This window comes from Leiobunum rupestre, chromosome 1 (genome assembly GCF_980474605.1).
Source record: "Leiobunum rupestre chromosome 1, qqLeiRupe1.1.hap1, whole genome shotgun sequence".
Taxonomy (NCBI): domain Eukaryota; kingdom Metazoa; phylum Arthropoda; class Arachnida; order Opiliones; family Sclerosomatidae; genus Leiobunum; species Leiobunum rupestre.
Window position 1 is genome coordinate 51,020,244 of NC_143384.1, and position 21,445 is coordinate 51,041,688.

At 39.6% G+C, this 21,445-nt stretch overlaps 1 protein-coding gene across 3 annotated transcripts in view; it reads left to right on the top strand.

Annotated features, from left to right (window-relative positions):
* Positions 1–21,445, top strand: part of brp (ELKS/RAB6-interacting/CAST family member bruchpilot) — a 181,599-nt gene that overhangs the window by 146,725 nt on the left and 13,429 nt on the right. For all 3 annotated transcript variants that reach the window (XM_090180409.1, XM_090180410.1, XM_090180411.1), the window contains exons 5-11: positions 924–1,091; positions 10,692–10,859; positions 12,226–12,504; positions 13,378–16,572; positions 17,774–17,947; positions 20,487–20,725; positions 21,178–21,313. In XM_090180409.1, coding sequence (XP_090036535.1) covers positions 924–1,091; positions 10,692–10,859; positions 12,226–12,504; positions 13,378–16,572; positions 17,774–17,947; positions 20,487–20,725; positions 21,178–21,313 — 4,359 coding nt within the window. The remainder of the gene's footprint in view (positions 1–923; positions 1,092–10,691; positions 10,860–12,225; positions 12,505–13,377; positions 16,573–17,773; positions 17,948–20,486; positions 20,726–21,177; positions 21,314–21,445) is intronic.

The window sequence follows — 21,445 nt, forward strand, 5'->3', positions numbered from 1 at the left end:
ATAACGCCATCTAACTTCGGTAGTAAGAACCTTCAATTGCCTAGGGACATCTAGTATCGGTATTAAAAGTCCAATTGTATAGCGAGATCTAATATCGTTAGCTTCAACGATCAATTTTGTAGTGCCATCTAGCATCGGTAGCTTGAACTTTCAATTATGTAGTGCATCTAACATCGGTAGCTTGAACGTTCAATTGTGTAGTGCCATCTAGTATCGGTAGCTAGAACCTTCAATTGTATAGCGCCATCTAGTATCGGTAGCTAGAACCTTCAATTGTATAGGGCCATCTAGTATCGGTAGCTAAACCTTCAATTGTATAGTGCCATCTAGTATCGGTAGCTTGAACCTTCTATTGTGTAGCGCCATCTAACATCGGTAGCTAGAACCTTCAATTGTATAGCGCCATCTAGTATCGGTAGCTAGAACCTTCAATTGTATAGTGCCATCGAGTATCGGTAGCTAGAACCTTCAATTGTATAGCGCCATCTAGTATCGGTAGCTAGAACCTTCAATTGTATAGCGCCATCTAGTATCGGTAGCTAGAACCTTCAATTGTGTAGCGCCATCTAGTATCGGTAGCTAGAACGTTAAATATGAACTCAAAATTTAGTTAAATTTAAATAAAAGCGGAATATCAGAATTTAATTTAATTTATCAAAATACTTTGTAAGTTTTTAATTATTGTCAAGAGAAAAATATTTTAAACAAACCCTGACAGGTGGCGTTACTGTTTGCAATTTGAATTGCGATTTTCAGCCTAAACTTGGTAGTATTTCTCGCTTCTGTAAACGAATCTCAGTAACCGAAATATTTTCTTTATACAAAAAAACAACCTCCTCTTTATTTTTAAAAAGAGCCACTGGACTCCGCCTAACTAAAATCATTTAAAGTTGTCGATTAATCAGTGTGTGTTTTGATGTTAGATGGAGGAACTGAAGATCGAGTTGAACAAGAGAGACCAGGAGATTTTGGCGATGGGTGCTAAGATGAGGACGCTGGAGGAGCAGCACCAGGACTACCAGAGGCACATAGCCGTCCTCAAAGAGTCGCTTTGCGCCAAAGAAGAACACTATAATATGCTCCAGGCGGACGTAAGTTCTTGAATCTTCATAAGCGCTAATAAAACCTAGCCTCCGAGTCCACTGCTGGGCCATAGACCAATAACCAAAAGTTACATAATTACCGAAAGTGTGTCAATCGAACCTATTTTTCCAGGACTTGTAATCCGTAGATTTTCCACGTACTTACAGGGTTGCCACGGTACCTGGGAAAAAAGTCAAGAGTATTTGAATATGGGTATAAAAATCAGGGAAAAGTCAGGGAATTTAATTTCAGTTGCAAATAGGAAACTTTTACCAAAATAAAGGTTAAAAAATACAAAATCTTGGCCCAAAATAAGTCAGGGAAAATCTCAGGAGATGGTCAGGGAAAACATGGAAAAGTCAGGGAATTTGATTGTGAAAAAACTGTGGCAACCCTGACTAAAGTTGTTGTCAGGAATCCATACCTCTACTTGGAAAGCTTATCGCGGCAGATTTTCGTCTCGATGTGGCTGACGGATTTTATGACGTCACTATGTTAACTTAACAAACAACAACGTGAGAGGGGAGCGCGCGCAGAGGGGATTTTTTTCTCTCGTAGGCGGGGCCAAAGCCGTCAGAGGGATCTTACCATACGCGATACGCCAAGATAAGCATTCCAAGTATAGGTATGGATTCCTGTTGTTGTCTAATCAATGTAACCCTCCGCTTCGCGCACCGGAAAAGGGTACAAAATCCTAATCGTCTAAAAATTCCTTAAAAAGTTTGTGACTTGTTTCAAAAGGTGAAGCTATAGTAGTTAAGTGTCACATTGATAAGACGCTTTTTGGAGGTAACAGTTTTTAAAAATAGGTCGAAAAAGTCAGGGAATAGGCGAAACTATAGAGTGCAGGGGGGGGGGGCTGAAAAGATGGTAGTCACGTGACTTTGAAAAGAACTGCAGCGCCATCTATCCTAAGAAATTCGAACTATTATTCATTTTCATTTGCTAATGGTGGTTTAAATTTTGATCGATTCGTCTGACTTATCTATTTACTATTGTTATTTAAAACATTTTGTAATAGAAAAGTGTTAAGTTAATTAGCTGTCTGCAGTATCTGGAAGCTAGGAGCAACAAACACAACACCCCACACAAGGAGAACGCAACCCGTCAAAAGTCGTTGATTTTATTGTGTACATTTTTCATTGGCTAGACGATTTCGCGCCTGCTGCCGTCGGAAGGGGAAAATTCGGAAATTGTCTTCCCCCCACCCGTAAAACGTTCAGCGTAAAGGCTCGTGACGCTCGTCAAATGAAATTCGTACACAACCCTTCGTTAGCGTGTTTAAAGGCTAGCTGCGTTCTCCTTGTGTTTGTTGCTCCTAGCTGGAAGAAATAATTTTTTCCTCTAACGTCGCACGGCCAACTATTTTATCTTGATGCTTAAAACGGTTTGGAAGGCAGTTTTAGAATACTTTTGTGACCAATTCTGTGATTATTCTTAAGTTTCTTGAAAGTTTTCGTTATTTGCCATAATTTGATATTTTAAAACATAACTTTTATACTAAACTTCTTATAAAAGTAAAATATATATTTAAAAATTGCCCAATTTTCACATTAAGAAAGGCAGATAAAATCTGTGAAAACTGAGAAAAGTCAAGGAAATTGAATCTGAAAATTAAATAGCTTCTTACTATTTCTTAGCAATTTTAGTTCTACATTAGTCTTTAAATATTGTCCCATAAATATGACACCAAGAACTTCATTAAAAATTTAAATAATTCGTGGTTGCTTATACACATTTTCTGGCAATTAATTTTCCTAGTGCACCTCGACCATAAAGTTGAAAATAAACAGCAAAATTTTATTAACGTTTTTTAATTAATTTTCAAAATATCAATTTTTTATTATTTCATTTTTAAAATTAAAAGTAAATGATTCATTTAAATACATTCTAGAAGTTGCAGAGCCCAATTAACCAAAATTCAAGTAGGCTATCCTATTCAGCCCACTCCTTTGCAGCGCCGGAACTTGCGTGCCAATTAATTTGCGAAGCCCGTTGACAATTCAGAACCATTTATTACCAAGCGCTTCTAACTATATAAAAAACATTCGGTAACTTATTAACCCGTGACCTGTCGGTTTTGCGAAATCGTCGTCGTGGTGACAAGTGTATTGATGGTCCTATTACTGGATATCACGTCCAAATAGACGCTAGCAACTAGGAGCGACAACGCAAGGAGAACGAAGCTACATGTAGCCTTTAAACACGCTAACGCAGTGTTGTGTACAAATTTCATTGGACGAACCTTTACACTGAACGTTTTACGGAAAGGGGGAAGACAATATACGTATTTTCCCCTTCCGACGGCAGCAGGCGCTATAGCGTCTAACCAATGTAAAATGTACACAAGAACATGCACGACATTTGACGGGTTGCGTTCTCCTGGTGTGGGGTGCTGTGTTTGTTGCTCCTAGGTAGCAGCCTGTGGCCTTTTCAGCAGATAAGTTCTGGCTAGCAGATGACCAAATCCGATTTACTCTCTTTACATCTCCTTTTCAGAAGGAGTAAAAAGAGTAGCCCTAATACTATGGAACAAGGGAATAGTTATAGGCTGGAGTAATTCTCATCGACGGGTTGCGTTCTCCTTGTGTGGGGTGCTTTGTTTGTTGCTCCTAGCCAAAGACTATATATATGCTTCGCTAAATAGACAGGCGTGTTCAATGCCTCAACTTGCATACGATAGCACTGACGCCAGTCTAGTAAGCGAAGCGTATATATAGTCTTTGCTCCTAGCTAGCACACTAGATGTTTCTATAAAATACGGGAGGTCATGTGACAATGTTTTGTCTACGTCACTTAGCTGTAGCTCTTGAAGTTAGAGAGCACGCGCTGCAATCTGAAACCAGCGTGCAAAACTGACGTGCAAGTAAAGAATAAAAACATTTTATGCTGCTAATTTTTATGGTTTTATTTTAGAGAATCACCTATTTCTACTTACGTCTTGTTCAGCTTGTTAATACGTTCCACGCGCTCCTTGATATTTTCGCGTAAATTGGCTCGAGCCATATCGCTTGCCCTCTCTAAGATAAAAAATAAAAATGCGCGAGCTTCTTCGCGCTAAAATGGAAACGAGCGCGTGGAATGTTTCAACAAGTTCAACAAGACATAAGTGGAATAGTTCTTTTTATAAAGTAACTTGGCTTTCTTGTTTAAATGTCTTGATGTAGGTTGCGGAAAAAGTAGCGTAACTTTTTAAATACTTTTCCAATAACTATAAAATTTCAGGGACATAATCATTAATATATTTTCTATCATTCTGTTAAAAAACCTCGTAAATTTTGGTTTTGGGGACAATTCCCCTTTAAATTTAAACTACTCGCGAAGCTTAATTTTCGTTATTCAGATTTACTCTAATTACACTACGCAATAAACTTTTGTTTGAATTTCGTTAATTTGGGACGTTCGTTTTATATTTTCCCATATGAAAAATGTTGGGTTCTGTACAATCCCATAAATTGAATAATATAATCCTATTTTTCATATAAGGCATATCAAAAGTGACATAATTACCAAAAGTGTGTCAATCGGACCTATTTCATAATGAATGTTACGAGCGAAATACAAGTTGGGAGGGGAGAAGGGAAAGTATCCCTTGGGGAGGGAAGGAAGTTAATACCCACAAATAACGCCTCGTAGTGAGGAACGGAGGAACTAACAAGGAGACATGCCGAAGTGTAACCCACCGATGTTGTTCAAACTCAGGGGATTGGTAGACCTTCATGTAACTTGAAAAATCATAAAGGGAATTTATTCAATGGGCAACAGTTTTGCCATGGCAACGAAAAATGTTTTTGACAACAAAAAATTTAAATTTTCCCATTGAAAATAACATGGGATACTGACCGATTCCTAGGGTCCCCTACCCCCCCCCCCCCCCCCCTGTGAAAAATTTTAACAAATTTCTAAATTTCTAAAATGCCAAAAATGGAAAAAATAGATAAAAATTGACAAAAAAACATCAAAACTGATCAACTTTTTATCAATTTGAGGTCAAAATCCCATGTTATTTTCAATGTGAAAGTTTAATATTTTGTGTTGTCAAAAACATTTACACTTTGGTCTTCGGGATGTCTCCTTGTAAGTAGCAATGGTCAAAGTTAGTGTACTTTTTGATTTTTCGTCGTTCTGTGGAGACGCTATCGCCATCTACCTACGATATTATACCATAGACTAAAAAATATCCAGAAAGGCACCAATAAATAGTCTTTTATACTTGTGGTCGATCTCGAGTCGAGCATTCATTAAACCTTTAGCATACGAAAGTCGAGGGGTCGGACATTTACCAAAATCCCGTACACTTTGTCTAAAATCGCAAAATCTTTTAACTTTCTCTATGGTAAATTAACATTGAAATCCCAAAAAGTAAGGATAAAATCGCCAAAATCTCTACGAAATACCGAAATTCCGTACAAAATAATGGCAAGTGTCCGACCCCTCGACGAAAGTACAGGAATTGTCACACTTTTGCATATACTTATAGCCGTGATGCAGTGTACACGAAACATATTCGCGGTTTGACGGGAAATTCTTGCCCAATGGAAAGTACACGTTTTATTTTTATGGCGCGGATGAATACTTTCCTCGTAAGAGATAAATTATAGGCACCTTTTACGGTCTTTGCCAAGAAACAAAACCTTTTCTACACATCACGTAACTGCATTTCTTTCGCTATTTCGGCGAATAACTTAGGCGATTATCCGCCAACAACGTGATGCAGGATCTCCATCACTAATAATTTCGCATTACTGTTATTTTTATTAAATGAATTAGACGAAACAGTTTTAGAGACAGAACCTAGTTTGCAGCCAAATACTGAGAGCGGGTAGGGTCCCCGCTGAAGAGAAAGGGGAAGGCAATGGGGGGGGGGTCTCAGGGCCAACTCGGACCCAATCCCATTAGTCTCATCTGTCAGAAAGTCATTAGTGAACTTCCTCACTCGCGGAAGATAACGCTCCATCCTTGGCCGTTGCTTCCAGTTGAAACCAAAGACCATCTCGCGATAGTTCGCCGAATTCTTTTTTCGCTCCAACATTTTTTGTTCGGAGCCGCTGAAGCCATCCCCGGAGGTCAGCCACCAGGCAAGGCGGATCCCTGGCTCTTCTCATTAGGCCACCATCGTTCGGGGGTTCACCTTTCGAGCGCTGACAACCGTGGCCGGTTGTTATCGACGTGTTTTTTTTCTGGTCCGCCAGTTCATTTAAACGCTTCATTAATCGTGTCCGAATTTAAAAAGATAAAAAATCGAAAAATAAAAAGAAATTGCTTTTAATTTTTTTTTTAAAGGGCGCATTTTTAGCTTCATTATGGCGCCTGTAGGTATGCAGACGTTTTGTTAACTGGCCTCAAAAGACCGTTATCGATTTTGAAAGCTTTCACCTGGTCACGTGGTCGTTCCTTGGTAGTTTTACTTTGAAAGATAACTTTGCTGGACGCATTTTTCCACCACTTTGCGTTGCGAAACATTTTGGACAGACCATGATCATAAACAAACTAATACGGTTGTGATAAAGTCGGCATTACAATTTCTTTGTATTTAGTTAAAGCGATGAAAGTACCATTTAGTTTGGTTAGTTCTAAATCGGCAAGCAGAATAGACAAGGTTCATACCAGGGCTGGACATAAGGATATTTGTTTAGTAGTCGGCCTGACTAGTGAGCCTCCAATCTTAATTTATTTTAGTATTCACTGACTAGTTGGGGTAAAAATGGGGGTATAAAAACAAGAAGGGCAGCCAACATTTTGCTTTACCCGTCAGAATTAAAATAAGAATTTATTATTGCCGATCACAATTTTTTTATTTAGGTAAATTTTTCACTAGTCAAATTGACTAGTGAGCCCACAGATTTCGATTAATTTTAGTATTGAGATCATTTATTTTAGTAGTTAAATGCCGTGACTAGTGCCTTATGTCCAACCCTGGTTCATACAGACCTAGAAAACCTGGAAATCCTGCAAATATCTGGGAATTATTATGGCAACCGAAAAGTCAGGGAAATTCCAATTTTTTAATAATAATAAATACATTGGTTAAGTTAGCAATGTCACGGAGAGTTACACTATTGACATTATATTACCAGGACAGGTAAATTATTTGATTCGCTCCATATTTGTCCAAAAATCCGGCAGCGCTGTAAATGTTTCCCGTTTTGAATAGGGGAGTCGATGTAAACAAACAAAATGGCGGAGCCGAGGGTTAACAGTCTTTGTCAGGCGAATCCAGTGTGAGAAATAAGGCACTATCACAGATCAATCGCCAGTTTAAATTTTAAAAATTAGCTGGGCCAGTTCAAAAATTAAATGCTTGGGGTGTTAGTGGCCCTGGTGACCACTTAATTAATTCAAAGTTTTTCCCTTCCTTAAAATAATACTATATTAATCCCTAAAATTGTTTGGTCTTTGCTTCTATGCTGTGTGCTTGGTCTTACAATGTGATCCATTTGTGATAGTAGTGATTTTTTAAATTTAACATTGCTCAATAAAGACGTTTCTACATATTGCTTAAGCAGATTTATATTTCTTTATTTAACACTCCAATATTTTGAAATACCCATAATAACTAACCTCCTAAGCCTATGCCCTAGCTCATATTGTCAAGAATAGATTATTTTACCATAAATTATGAAAGCCTGATTTTTAAGGTTAAAAATGGTAAGTGGCGAGTGGCCAGTTTTTTAATTAAACTACCTAGGCTCTACTGGCCACAGGTCCAGTTTAAAAAATTCCTTATTTCTCAGCCTGGGCGAATCCGTTTTAAAGTCTAAATCAACTAAGTTTTCGTTTCATTTTCCCTAAATAATAATAATCAGCTAGGCTAATAGGCTAATAAATAGGCTTATCAAAATATAAGCAAACGATACAAAAATTATATGTCAAAGTCAAATTGACGAATAATAATTGCGGAAAAACGAAAAACTAATAGACGGTAAAATAAATTCCAACAGCTTCCCAGCCTCTGAAGGGTTTTTGAATTTGGGGGTACGAAAAAAGGGGAAACGTTTCGTGACAGCATGGCTGCCAGCCTCTCCGCTTCGCGACTTTAATTGTCACTGAAATCATTTCAACCGTTTTTCACGTCATTACGATTGATCTCAGTTAATAATTTGTATTTTAATTTAAAGAATTCAAGTTATAGGTAAATTTACAGTTAAACAACCATTTTGTCTAGCTTTTATTCCCGAAATATAACGGTCAGTTTACTTAGATGGCGCCACGTGCTCTACGAAGAATAACGATTTAGATATTTGTTACTCGGCGAAAGTTAAAAATTGGCCTCTGCGCATGCTCCAATACCAACCAATCCGGTGTTCCCTCCCTGGCTAGTGTCCAGTTTTTAAGTGGCAATGACGGTTTAAAATTCCACCCCCATTTATTTTACCGTCTATAGCGTCTGCTTTAGCCACTACCTATCTAGGTTTCAAAGGCGAGCCAAAGAGGGCGTAGCGATAGTTTTCGGTCGTGAATAGCAACATTATAAATAAAATATTACCACATATCATTATTCGTGGTTTACAATAGTGTGTTTAAAATGTAACAAGTAAATGAGTAGAGGTCTGAGGTTTGCAATCATATTTAAAATCTGGCCAAAAATGCCCCCATAATAGTAAAAAGGTTAAACGGGAGAAACTATTTCTTAAACCATTACCATTACTAAGCCTTGCCCAAAAGCTAGCACATTACGATAGAAACTAACTGATTAAAGCTAATATTGGGGACGTTTTCGCATTTTCGTTAAGCAGTGCCTAAATGGACTTTCAAGGGAGGTGTGAGGGGTCGGAAGTCGGTTCAAAAAACGTCACTGAAACGTCATCAGAGTGTAACTTTTAAATGCGACGACGGCGACCGATCGGAATGACGTATTTTAAAAGGACAGCTCTCCCTTGCAAGTCCCCTTAAAATCTCTAACGATCAGCAGCTCTTTTTGCAGCAAGCCATTATGTAAATCGCTCTTTTTGCTATTACAATGAAAAAATATGGCCTTTTTAAATAATACCAAGAACTCATTGAGGTAACAGAGAACAAACAAGTGGAGCTTCGTGCTCTATAGTACCGAATTAATTAATTACTCTTCACGTTAATTTGACCAGACCATATTTTCACGACGAATAATCCATGTAAGTTTGTAAGTGATTAATAGTGACCGACAAATGGCGACTACGACCTACCCGAGAAATACGCTTCTACCATATAAGTTGAAAAATTACAAATAACGCTTTTGTTTGTTCTTAGTTGCACCAATCAGTACTCTATACTCTGAGCTTGATTTCGCTTAACTTAATTTGAAATATTTCAATAAAAGGTATATAAACACACGATTTATTGAGAATAAACGTTTTAGACAATAGTTTACCTTAAGTACAGTAGTAAAACTGTCTATAGTGTGGTGGCGCAGCAAGAGGAGCCGGGTTCGATGTATTTTAATGGACTGACCAAGGCCTAGCATTATTTTCCAATATAGCACTAATATATTTCATAGTGTCTTTTTCATTACATTGCGTTACGCTACGTTATTTATATTTATTATGTTTTGGCCCAGAAAATATAAGAGATGACACTACACTACGTTAAGAAACCAAACTTCGCAACAAATCGCACTGTAACTTCATACGTCACGAACTTCATTGGTTTTTTCTTCTGAGAATCCGGATTGTATCTGACGAATGTTACTGAACGCAGCCCATATTTCTTATAATTCCACTCCAAGCGAAAATAATTATTATCTTGAAAAGATAGAAATTAGTTACCCTTAGAAAATGTTTCCTTCACAATATCCACGTGCAGACTTTTAGAATCGACCTAGTGTTAAAAATCGTGTACAGTGTTTTTGAAAACTGCGAGTACGCCGCGTAGTAATACCTATTAAAGGGTGCCAACAGACACGTTAAGATAGAAACAATCTGGTATTTAGTTTCGTCAGGACGGTTTGTCAGAATGTTCGCAATACACTCTTTTTAGAAACGTTTACTGGTCGCCACCATTATCGTACAGGCAACCGACGAGCCAGCGCTCTACCACAGAAATTTCATCCCCCCCAAAACCGGGTTTTTCATCACCCTCCCCGTAGACTGTAAGGTAATGGCGGTCGATTGGGAAGGCGCATATAAGAGTATAGGCACTGTGCCCAGTGGCGTAGCTAGGGGGGGGCGGTCCGCCCCGGGTGCCACCCGTTTGGGTGTTATTTGGGGGTGATTCTAATTTTTTGTAAAAATTAGGGAAATCAGGGAAATTCTATTTTTTTTGTAAAAATGAGGGAAATCAGGGAAATTCTAATTTTTTTTTAAAAATAGGGAAATCAGGGAAATTCTTTTTTTTTGTAAAAATTAGGGAAATCAGGGAAATTTGTGAAGGTTCAGAACGTTACCCTTAAAGAGTACAAATTTACATGAATACGTTTTTTAATTAAAAATTTGGCTTCATTAATTATTTTATATATTGTAATATGGAAGCTATTTAGCTTAAATGTCAATCAGGAAGTAAGTAATTATGTATCGCTTAGTTTTAATTGAGGGAAATGGCAGTAGGCAATCCTGGAAATATCAGGGAAATCGATTTGCCAATAGTTATATGAACCCTGTCACTTTTGCTGTTAATTGAATGGAATGTCCTGGTAGGTCGAAGAGTTGCGTCAGCGGTTGGAAGAGAAGAACAAGCTGATCGAGAAGCGAACGCACCAGTCCATGTCGTCTTCCCAGGATCGAAATCGCTTAACGCAGGAACTCCAAGAACTACGTGACCACATGGACATAAAAGACAGGAAAATCAATGTCCTTCAGAGAAAGGTAAGCATTTTACTTGTAAAAACGTTTTTTAAAAATGCCATCTAGGAGCAACAAACGCAAGGAGAACGCAGCTAGCCTTTAAACGCGCTAACGCAATGGTGTGTACAAATTTCATTGGACGAGCCTTTACGCTGAACGTTTTACGGGAGGGGGAAAGACAATTTCCGTATTTTCCCCTTCCGACGGCAGCAGGAGCTAAAGCGTCTAACCAATGAAAATTGTACACAAGAAAATGCACGACTTTTGACGGGTTGCGTTCTCCTTGTGTGGGGTGCTGTGTTTGTTGCTCCTAGATGGCAGCCTGTGGCCTTTTCAGCAGATAAGTTCTGGCTAGCAGATGACCAAATCCGATTTACTCTCTTTACACCTCCTTTTCAGAAGGAGTAAAAAGAGTAGCCCTAATACTATGGAACAAGGGAATAGTTATAGGCTGGAGTAATTCTCATCCCCGGAACAGGCGAATAAAACGTTTTAGGGTAAAAAGAATACACTTTTAGTCCGAGAACAATGTTGTCATTCCCCTCAGTTATAATTATATTTTTGCTAGATTTAACAATACGTAAAATGTTTTTAAGTTATCGTCCGTTTTACTAATATTACTAGAAAATTATTTATATCTTGATCACTAGGTGCAACAATAATATTTTTATGAGTGAAAGCTAGAAATTCTATACCCCATCGCTCGATAATACCAAAAATTACGGAAATGGGTCACTGGGAAATTCGGGTGAACTTTATTTTGGAAAACACATAACAATTATCACGTAAATATTACAAACTTAATCATTTGAGCAACGATTTTGAAAATGAAGCCAGATTTTAACATTTCAACTTAGGGATAATGTGTTCAGACAATTTATAATTTAATAAATCTAGATTAATCTAGGCATAAGTAACATGATAACAATAAGTATGACAATTAACGAGATTTAGAACCAAACTGATTTTCATAATTATTGCGTAATCAAGATGTTTTCACAGCACAGAGCCCTCTAGTGTCTAAAATACGCGGGACTTCCGCTAAGCCGAAATATCTGGTTTCCGATAGATAGGCGCCACGAGCTCATGTTTTTTATCACGCGTGATTCACACGCGCGCTTCTAAACAAAGCCAAAGCCCCTCGCGAGTCGCGACTCCAGAACGTGCTCTCCGATATTAGGCCTAAATTTATATCAAAACGTAGTCATCAAAAACGGTAAGTCGCGAATCCAAGTCACAGCTTGAAGAGAGTGTCAGTGCCGAAAAAAAGGTTCGGTTAGAAAATTAGCATTAAAGCAATAGGAAGTGTCATACTTATAGTTATTATGTTACTTATGATCTAGGTAAGATTAGTTCGTCTGTTGATAAGTCTTGGTTTGTTCGTTAGATTGAAAACCTGGAAGATCTTCTGAAAGAGAAGGACAACCAGGTGGACATGGCCCGGGCTCGCCTGACCGCCATCCAAGCCCATCATTCCTCCTCGGAAGGTGCCCTGTCCAGCCTCGAAGAAGCGATCTCTGACAAGGAGAAGCAGATCACGCAACTGCGCGAGCAGCGCGACCGAGCGGAGCAGGAGCGCAACGAGGAACGCGAACTGCACGAGCGGGAAATCGCGGAATACAAAATGAAAATGCACGGCATGGAGAGCGAAATGGAAAAGTTGCAAGTAAGATACTTAGCCGACACTTTCGACGTGTCCGCCCAAACAACTTCTCTTTCACGTTCATTCGTCGCGTTAAGGCTGGTTTTCACTTGGGCAAAAACGCCACAGCGGTGAACGTTGACGCAAAAAATCTCCGTTAGGCCTAATACAATTTCTACGCGTCGAAGCTCGCCGTCGTACCGTTTTGGTCCTAGTGAAAACAAGGACAGTAGATACAGGGACGAGAAAGCAGGAAAAAAAATTCGATTTTAAACGTATTAATATTCACGGGGAGTTACATGTAAACAAACCGCGGCCATTGTTAAGACGTGGCTCACCATGAACAGTATTATTGTAGTTAGTTTTTACCATTTGGATGTTAAATTAAAACTAAAACTACGAGCGTAAATAAAAAAAATGCCCATTGGTTTTGAACACTTAAGCCTCGTCAAGAACCGCTAAAATTAGGTGACCGCCATTTTTTTTTGTTTACAACTAGAGTAACTCTCCTTGCGTGTAGGTCGTTTTAGGTGATATATTCCAACAGAGGCCGCCAATACACTTTCTCGTCCCTGTATCTACTGTCTTTGGTGAAAACCAGCTTTTAAAAGCAATAGCGTTAGTGGTCCATCTTTTTAAGTTCTTATTTCAGAAAGATGCGTGTGAATCCGAGGACAAACATTATTCGTAATTCACCAATCATCGCTTATCACCGTAAATGCCATCTGCAATTTTAAAGGTTATCAGTAAATATTCGCGCGTAAATTTCGGCGTTTCTTTTTTTAGAGTAATGAATCTGTCGATAGGCGAATTGATTGCCTGGGATAATTTTTAAGCTCTATTATATTTGGTGCATTCTTTCGTATAGATGAAAATGTTGTTTGTAACCCCAAACAGGTGAGACTGGAAAAGGCAGCAGCCGAGAAAGACCGCGTGGAGGTGAAGTTAGAAAATTCTCAGTCCGAATTGGGCCAGTCACGCGCCGAGCAAGACAAACAGGCCAGCGAACACAACAAGAACTCGATCGAGCTGGAGAGGACGAAGAGCGAGAATTCGAGGCTCTCTTTGGAGATGGAACGGATGCGCGAGCAGATGGATCGTTTGAGATCCGAGCTGGAGAGGTCTCAAAACACTTTCGGCAAAACGCAAATGTTCCAATCGGAAGAAGTCGAAAGGTTGCAAGAGAAGATGGAGAAGGTGCAGTCGGAACTGCGCCGGGCCCAGGCGGAGTTGCGGATGAACCAGGCCGAGCAGGATCGCTCTCGCGGAGAGGTCGAACAACTTCAGGAGAAGGTCGAAAGATCTCAGGGGGAAATTTACAGGTTGAAGGCCAAACTCGAGAACTCTCAAGCCGAGAGAGACAGTTTGCAAGAGGAGTACGACAGAGTTCAAGCTTCCATCGCTCGCTGCCAATCCGAAAGGGACATTGCCATGGCTGAAGCGGAAAAACTTCGAGGGGAACTAGAGAGAGTCCAAGGAACGTTGGGCAAGACGCAACTGCAGCACGAGAAGATTCAAGCTTCGCTGGATAAAGCGCAGCTTGACTGCGATCGTGTGCAGGAGAAATTGGACAAGGCCAACGCCGAAATACGAAGGCTGCAGTCGGAACGCGAAAGAGCGCAGTGCGAAGTGGAAGGTCTGCAGGCGCAACTGAATCAAATCACGACTCAGACTTTGAGATTACAGAAGGACAAAGAAACGGCCCAGCTGGAGGCCGACAAAATGCGAGAAAAACACGAAAGACTTCAAACGCAAATGCAAAGATTGCAGAAAGAGAAAGATCTGAATCATAATGAAGTGGAAAAGCTCCAGGAACGGATTGATCTGCTTACGGCCCAGCTTAACAAAACTCACAAGGATAAAGAAAACGTGCAAGCCGAATTCGAAGTGATTCGAGATCGACTCGAGAAGACGCAAAATCAGTTGGAAAAGTATCACGTGGATTACGACACGACGCAAGCGGAGTTGAGGGTCATGAGAGAGAAGCAGGACAAAATGGTTCACCAGTTGACGAAAACGCAGGAAGAAAAAGAAATCGCGCGGGTAGAATACGAAAAGGTTTTGGAAAAACTGGATCGTACTCAAGCGGAGCATTTCAAGAATCAGTCGAAGCTTGATCAAACTCAGGGTGAGATTGATCGGCTGACTCTGGAACTGGAAAAGGCTCAGATATTCGTCGCCAAGTCTAAAGAAGATTGCAAAAGATCGCAAGACGAATTTGAGGGTCTTCAAGAGATATACGGTAGAACCAATTCGCAACTGACCAAAACGAAAGAATCCGAGGAGAAAATAAAAACCGAAATGGACCGCTGTCAGATGGAATTCGAAGTCATGAGAGACCGCTACGAGAAGTCTCAGGTAGAACTGAGGCGATTGCAGTCGGAGAGAGACAAACTTCAAGGCGAGGTAGATAGGATGTCCTTAGAAATCGACCGCATTCAAACTCACGTTGGGAAAACTCAAACCCACCACGAAAAGTCCCAGGAGGAACTGGCCAGGATGCAAGTAGAACTAGAGAAACTGTACGAAAAGCTTGATCGCTCCCAAGTGGAACTAAGGAAGACGCAAAACGAAAAAGACAGGTTACAATCGGACAAGGAGAATCTGCAGGCGGAAGTAGATCGCTACGCGACCCAAATGTCCAAATATCATTCTGTCCAAGAGAGGTCGCAAGGCGAACTAGATCGACTGAGAATAGACATGGAAAAAGTGAAAGACAAATACGAAAAGGTCATTCTCGAAATAGAGAAAGCCGCGAAAGAGAAAGAACTGGCGCTCCATCAAGTTCAGATGTTGCAAACGGAGCTGGACAAAGCCTTAAACGAAAGAGGAGTGACTCAACAAGAGCGCGACAAACACGAAAGCGAAATCGAGCGTTTGTACATCGAAATCGAAAAGGTGAAAGACAAGTACGAAACCTGCAAAGAGGACATCACGCACCTGACGGAGATACGTCAAAAGCAACAAGTCGAAAATGAACGCCTTATCCGGGAATTGGACATGGCGCACGCGCGTTTGGACAAGGTGCAAACGGGCGGCGAAAAGCAGAAGCACGACATCGAACGGGTGATGATCGACATGGAGAAAATCAAAGACAAGCTGGAAAGGAGTCAGAAGGAAACTAAGAAATTGCAAGAAGAGAGGGAAGTCTTGCTGCAGGAAGTCCAGTCGTTGCAATTGGCTCTGTCGCAAGCCAGAGCGCAATCCGACAGTTTGCAGAGTGCGCAGCAAACTACCCAAGAGAAGAACGAAGAAGCGGATCGTCTTCGTCAACTTCTAAACCGCGCGGAAGTTGATTTACAAAAGACGCTCGGCGAAAACAGCAGGCTACAGATGGAGATCGAAAGACTCAAGCAAGACTTGGAGGACGCCGAGGATTACATGAATCAAGTGCAATCGAACCAGCAGTCGTTCAGTACCGAAAAGGAAAAATTAATGACTGAACGGGAGAAATTAAAAGAAGAACATAAGTTGATGAAAGAGCAATTAGAACGCGTGCAAGTCGAGCTTAGAAAAGTCGTCGAAGAAAGAGATAAGTTGAAACAGCGTCTTCAAGCGCTGGAAAACGAAATTCAACAGACCAAAACGGTGGCGGGTAAATCGCAAGAGAGTCACCAGAAATACAAACACGAGCTCGACAAGTCCCAGCAAGAAATTCAAAAGTTGTACGAAGAGTTGCAGAAAATGGACCAACAAATGCAACGAACCGATCGCGAAAATAAAGAGTTGGTCACTAGGTTAGAAAAAACGTTAGAAACCGGGCCTATTTTGCAACAGCAGTTGGAAGACTCGAAAGTGGAACTGCAAAGATACAGGGACCAAAATAAGCAGTTGATAGAAATGCAAGGTCAATCTCAACAAGCCAATGACCGAACACTCTTCGAAGAGAAGGAGAAAGCGCTAAAAGAAGTTGACCACTTGCGAAAAGAACTGGACAAACACGTCAGCGAAACGCAAAGGATGGTCCAGGAAACGCAGCAACTCACGAAGCAGCTCAAGAAGGCCAAAGAAGACAGCGAGTCTTTCAGCGTGGAACGAGAGAGGTTCCAAGGTCAGCTCGAAAAACTAGTTCAGGAACTCGAGAGGAGAGAGGTCAGTCAATTTGTTTTAGGTCAAACAAATTTCGGTTGGGTCGTTTTGTGTCTCTGGTGTCGAAGGCGTTTTATTTGGTTCTTTTTTAAAACGAAATAAATTTTGTTCAGTTCTTTGCATTTTTTGTTGTTTCTGTTATTATCATTTTTATTTGTATACTTTTTGCCGAGTCTAATTAGTTTTAATAAATAAAGTAGTTGTTTTTATTTTGTTTGTTAATTTTTACATTATTGTTTACGTAGTTATATTCGGTATTTTAACTTTAAAACCAAATTAAAATTAAGCCTATCTTTTTTTTTCAAATAGTTGCCGCAATCACCATAGTTTAGTTTAAACACAATCACAAAAGGGGAGCGGAAAACGCCACCCGTGTGTGTTGAAATCCATTTTAAGGAACCAATTATTGGCTCCCAAAGTATAAGAAGAAGCATTCTTTGTTTTACCATCGCTCCAGTTGGTGTTGCAGACCTCTAGCTGCTATGCTCCGGCGTTGATGTCATGGTGTCCATTTCAGAGGTCCTAAATACCCCCAGGAGCGTAGAATAGATTTTTAAAGAGCTTGTTTGCCAGACACCCCTAGGTGGGAGGGAATGTTTAGAGCGTAAACATTTAAAAGGGTTTAACTATCAATTTAAGGTGACTTAGACGCCGTCATGTTTATGCGGAAACGAGTCCGACCTCATTTGTCACTTAACAAAAACACTATTTTCAATTATTTGAAAGCTTACCTGGCGTCCTACAGTGGATGAATAATTACCTTAAATTACATCACGCGTAGTTCTGCAAAAACTCTTAACTGTTAGTAACGTTACAATTATTAACGTTTATTTGCGGTATATATTAAATAATTAAACATCTAAACGTAACTAGCGCACTCGAAGTCTCGAATGGAGTTCTGTCTGTAACGCTGGTTCTCACAGACTATCCAACCACATTTAATTTAACCCAGCTTTGCGTACAAATATAACTCAGTGTCCTAATTTTGAATTTCCACCCGCGAAATACGATGTTTGTCCAAACGGAAAAATTCGGGTAATTTTCTTATCATAAACCTCTTTTGAATACATTTTAACATAAATTAATTAAATTATTTATGAAGTCAGATTTAGTTGACACATTAGGCGTTAATGCGATCTTCGAGCCCCACAGTTTTGATCTAAAAAATTAACGCATCTTTATTTTATGTGTTAATGAAATGCAGACGGAGATTAGGAAGCTTCAGCAGCAGTCGAAGCAGGGTCCGAAAGAACCGCCTCCGGAATTGATCGCCATGCAGAAGCAGATGGAAGAGAGACACCGCTCGCTGGAAGACCTCGAAAAGAAACTCAAGAAGAGGAAAGAGAAAATGGATCAAATGGAGAAGCAACTACACGAAGTAAGAGACCCGAAGAGAGGAAAAGGAGAAGTCATATTATTGACTTCCTCCTTTTTGAAGGATCGACTTCCTTTGTGAGATTAGTTGAAAAGAAAGAATCACTGCCAAAATTTAAATATGCAAAATCCCTTTTATCTAGCACACTTATAAAGGGTTTTTATTATACTGAGATCCTTAAAGGGAGTAAAAGGTTTTTGGAAATTAGGGGTAGCAATTTCATTTCCAATTCTCATTTTACACTCAGAAAAAGCTGCACTCTTCTATGGGTACTTAAGGAAATTTTACGCAGTTTGCGCTCCATGCTAATAGACCCCAAAAATAAATTGATATTATGTCATAAAAAAATCTATAAATTATGGAACTAAAAAAATCTAAATTATGGAATTAAAAAAATCTTGATTTATAGGAGCTACTAGCTATAATACCCGGCTTCGCCCGGGGTCTTAATTTTAATGAATTAGATCTGATTTGTACGTAAGAAAGGTAAACGCTGTAGCAAAAACCTTACAGGGATAGTTCTCTCTAACACATTTTACTATAGTACGAGTTGAAGATGTTTGTTTCAAACGAGGCTGCCAGATATTTTGCCGTTCCCTCAATTTTACCCCCTTTACCGATACAAATACGGAATAAGATTTATTGACACGTTGCCATCTCGCGGCGGCTTTTGGCGAATTTAATATTTTTCCAACGGTTTGTTTTATTACATTTGAAATTGAAATATTCAATCGTGGTCTCCGGTCGTTGACAATTCTGGCCACCAGGGTACGTCTGGAGCAAATCTATCCCTGTAAGGTTATTTAATCCATGCAAAAACGCAACACGCGTAGCAAAAAGTCCTGAACTACTTAAAAATCCCAACTAAACCTCCCCTTCTACGAAGTCCCTTTCTTTCACACTAACTCCCCTTCTACGAATTTCACACTAACCCGGTTAAAAGTTTAAAGGTCGGGACGGGCGCAAAGAACTCAAGAGAGGAGATAAGGGAAGCAAAGAGGCGAAAATCCAAAGTCGAGTAAAATAAAATTGAATTATGAGTAAAATTGAATTAGAAAAATAACCATGTCAGGTATTTGGAATTAGGCGCGTTTAGTTGGAAATCAGTCCCTAAACATTGAGTCAAAATTTCAAAGCTCTAGAGCTAACCGTTCTCGAGTTTTTAGGAACATGACATACAAATAAATAAATAAAAGGACAAACTTTAAGACTTATAGTTATAGATATTAGGTTCAAATATCGAATTATAGAAGTTTTCTAGGATCTGTTAAGAAAAATTATTCCTTGCGTAAGACACGTTAGAACTTAAACTTAAATAATTTGGGTCCGTAGTCACATGGCTGCGAGGTTTCTGCTTTCGAGAAAGTGCCTTTTAAGAAGGTACTTAGTTGGATTTTTAAATCAATATGTTAAAAATATCGGAGCGAGTTGTTTAGTTCTGCGTACACGCTTGGTAATATTGCATGATGTGGTATAGAATTTTCATCCTTAAAGTCAACCAAGCGGCCAAATCGTGAAATTCGAACGTCCTCGAACACGCATTAAATATTTCACTTAAGCTTTTCTATTATTTGAAGCTATGAGACCTTAAGACTTTAGAATAATTTATAGGAATCCGATTGCCGCGGGAGACATTGTTCTATAAATAATATTTAGATATTGAATAATGAAAGGACTTAAGATTCCTTCTGCTTCTTTAATATTTAAGGTGCCATTATAGCTCAAACTAGAAAACCTCTTTTATCCGTGTAGCAAAGACTTGCGGAAATTAGGCTATTGCACTGATTGACCTAAGGGGTTCATTATTTTTCATTAGGAACAACTCTCTTCAATTCAATCCAGTTAGTTCTAAATTATGGATTTAAGGACGACTTAAAATATAAGCCTCCACGAGTATACGTACCAAAACATTAAAATGAGTTCGGACAACACTCCAACGGGATGTTTAGGCTAGAACTCCAAGCTCTAAATAGTTTTCCAAATCAGAAGTGTATACTCCTCGCCGGGAAGGTCAAGCTTCCATCAATACTCACTTGTGGCGCGACAGTCTAGAAAGTAGTAGAAAATCCCAATTCCTCATCCTGTTGGGAGGTGTATAGAACTATCGTTGTGGGCAGTATTTTCTACTACGTTCTAGATTGTCACACCACGAGTGAGTATTGTCGGAAGCTTGACTTGCAATGATTATAATTTCTTTAAAGGTATCCCAGACTTTACAAGTTCTTGAATCAAATAAAGTTAAAGTTTTACTGCAAACAAAATGTTTTCAAACAACAAAACCAAGCATATTTGCATTGAGTTAAAGGGTTAAAAGTGACTGAGTATAACCAGGTTGCAGAATCTGTTCAAAGTGCACGGTGACCATGAATCTCTTACCTTTGGCGTTGTATGTCAGCGCCACAAGTGTACTTCCTTTGAACTACATCCTGCCATAGTTTTTAATCTAATTTGTTAAAGGCGTGCAACAGCATTTAACAATATAGCACGTTTCGTAATTGAGATCCAAAGATAACCTGAGATGATCTTTTTTGCGTCCTCTCAGGCGGCGGCTGGAAACAACGACGCTTTGATGATCCAGTTGAATCAGTTGAAGGAGCACTGCGCCAAAGTGGAGAAGACGCAAGCGGAGCGAGAGAAGGAATTGGCCCAAATGAAAGCCGAGCAGAAGCAGCCGCAGCAGTCGCAGCAACAACAGGCCGAACTGGAACGCCTCTTACAGATCATGTCTGGCATGGAAGAAGACAAATTCTTGCTCAATAAGCAAATTAAAGAACTACAAGAGTAAGCCTCAAATAGTTTGGGTTGGGATTTGGTTTGACGTATGTTGCATATGCTTCATCTATTGCACGTATTGTATCGGTTGCATATGGGGCAAATGTTGCGTATGTTACATATGTGGAAAATGTTGCGTATGTTTCATATGTGGCAAATGTTGCGTATGTTTCATATGTGGCGTATGTTGCGTATGTGGCAAATGTCTCGTATGTTTCATATGTGGCGTATGTTCCATATGTGGAAAATGTCTCGTTTGTTCCATATGTGGCAAATATTGCGTATGTTCCATCTGTTCTATATTGTATGGAATAAATTTATTATATTTAACCAATGCAACGTCTGCAAAGTGCCACATATGGAACAGATACAATATCATATTGATGCATCGCTTCCATATACTAAATCTGTTCCGTGTGGCGCATGTTGAATGTGTTGCGTATATGTTTTTCTTGTTGCAGCCAACTGAAAGAGAAAGACGGGAAACTAAACAGCGTGAAAAGAAGCCAACAGTCCGAGAAAACTAGAAGTGCTCAAATGTTGGACGAGGCCAGAAGGAGAGAAACGGAAGTGAACAAGGACGCCGCCAAAGCTCAGGTATGCCTTCCTTCATTCGCAGTTCTCACTATCTTCCTGATAGTCTCCAAGTATTCTATCGAGGCTCTGACATTTTTTAGATTAGAAAAGAAAAGATTTTAGTTTTAGATATTTTACCTCAAGAGTATGAAA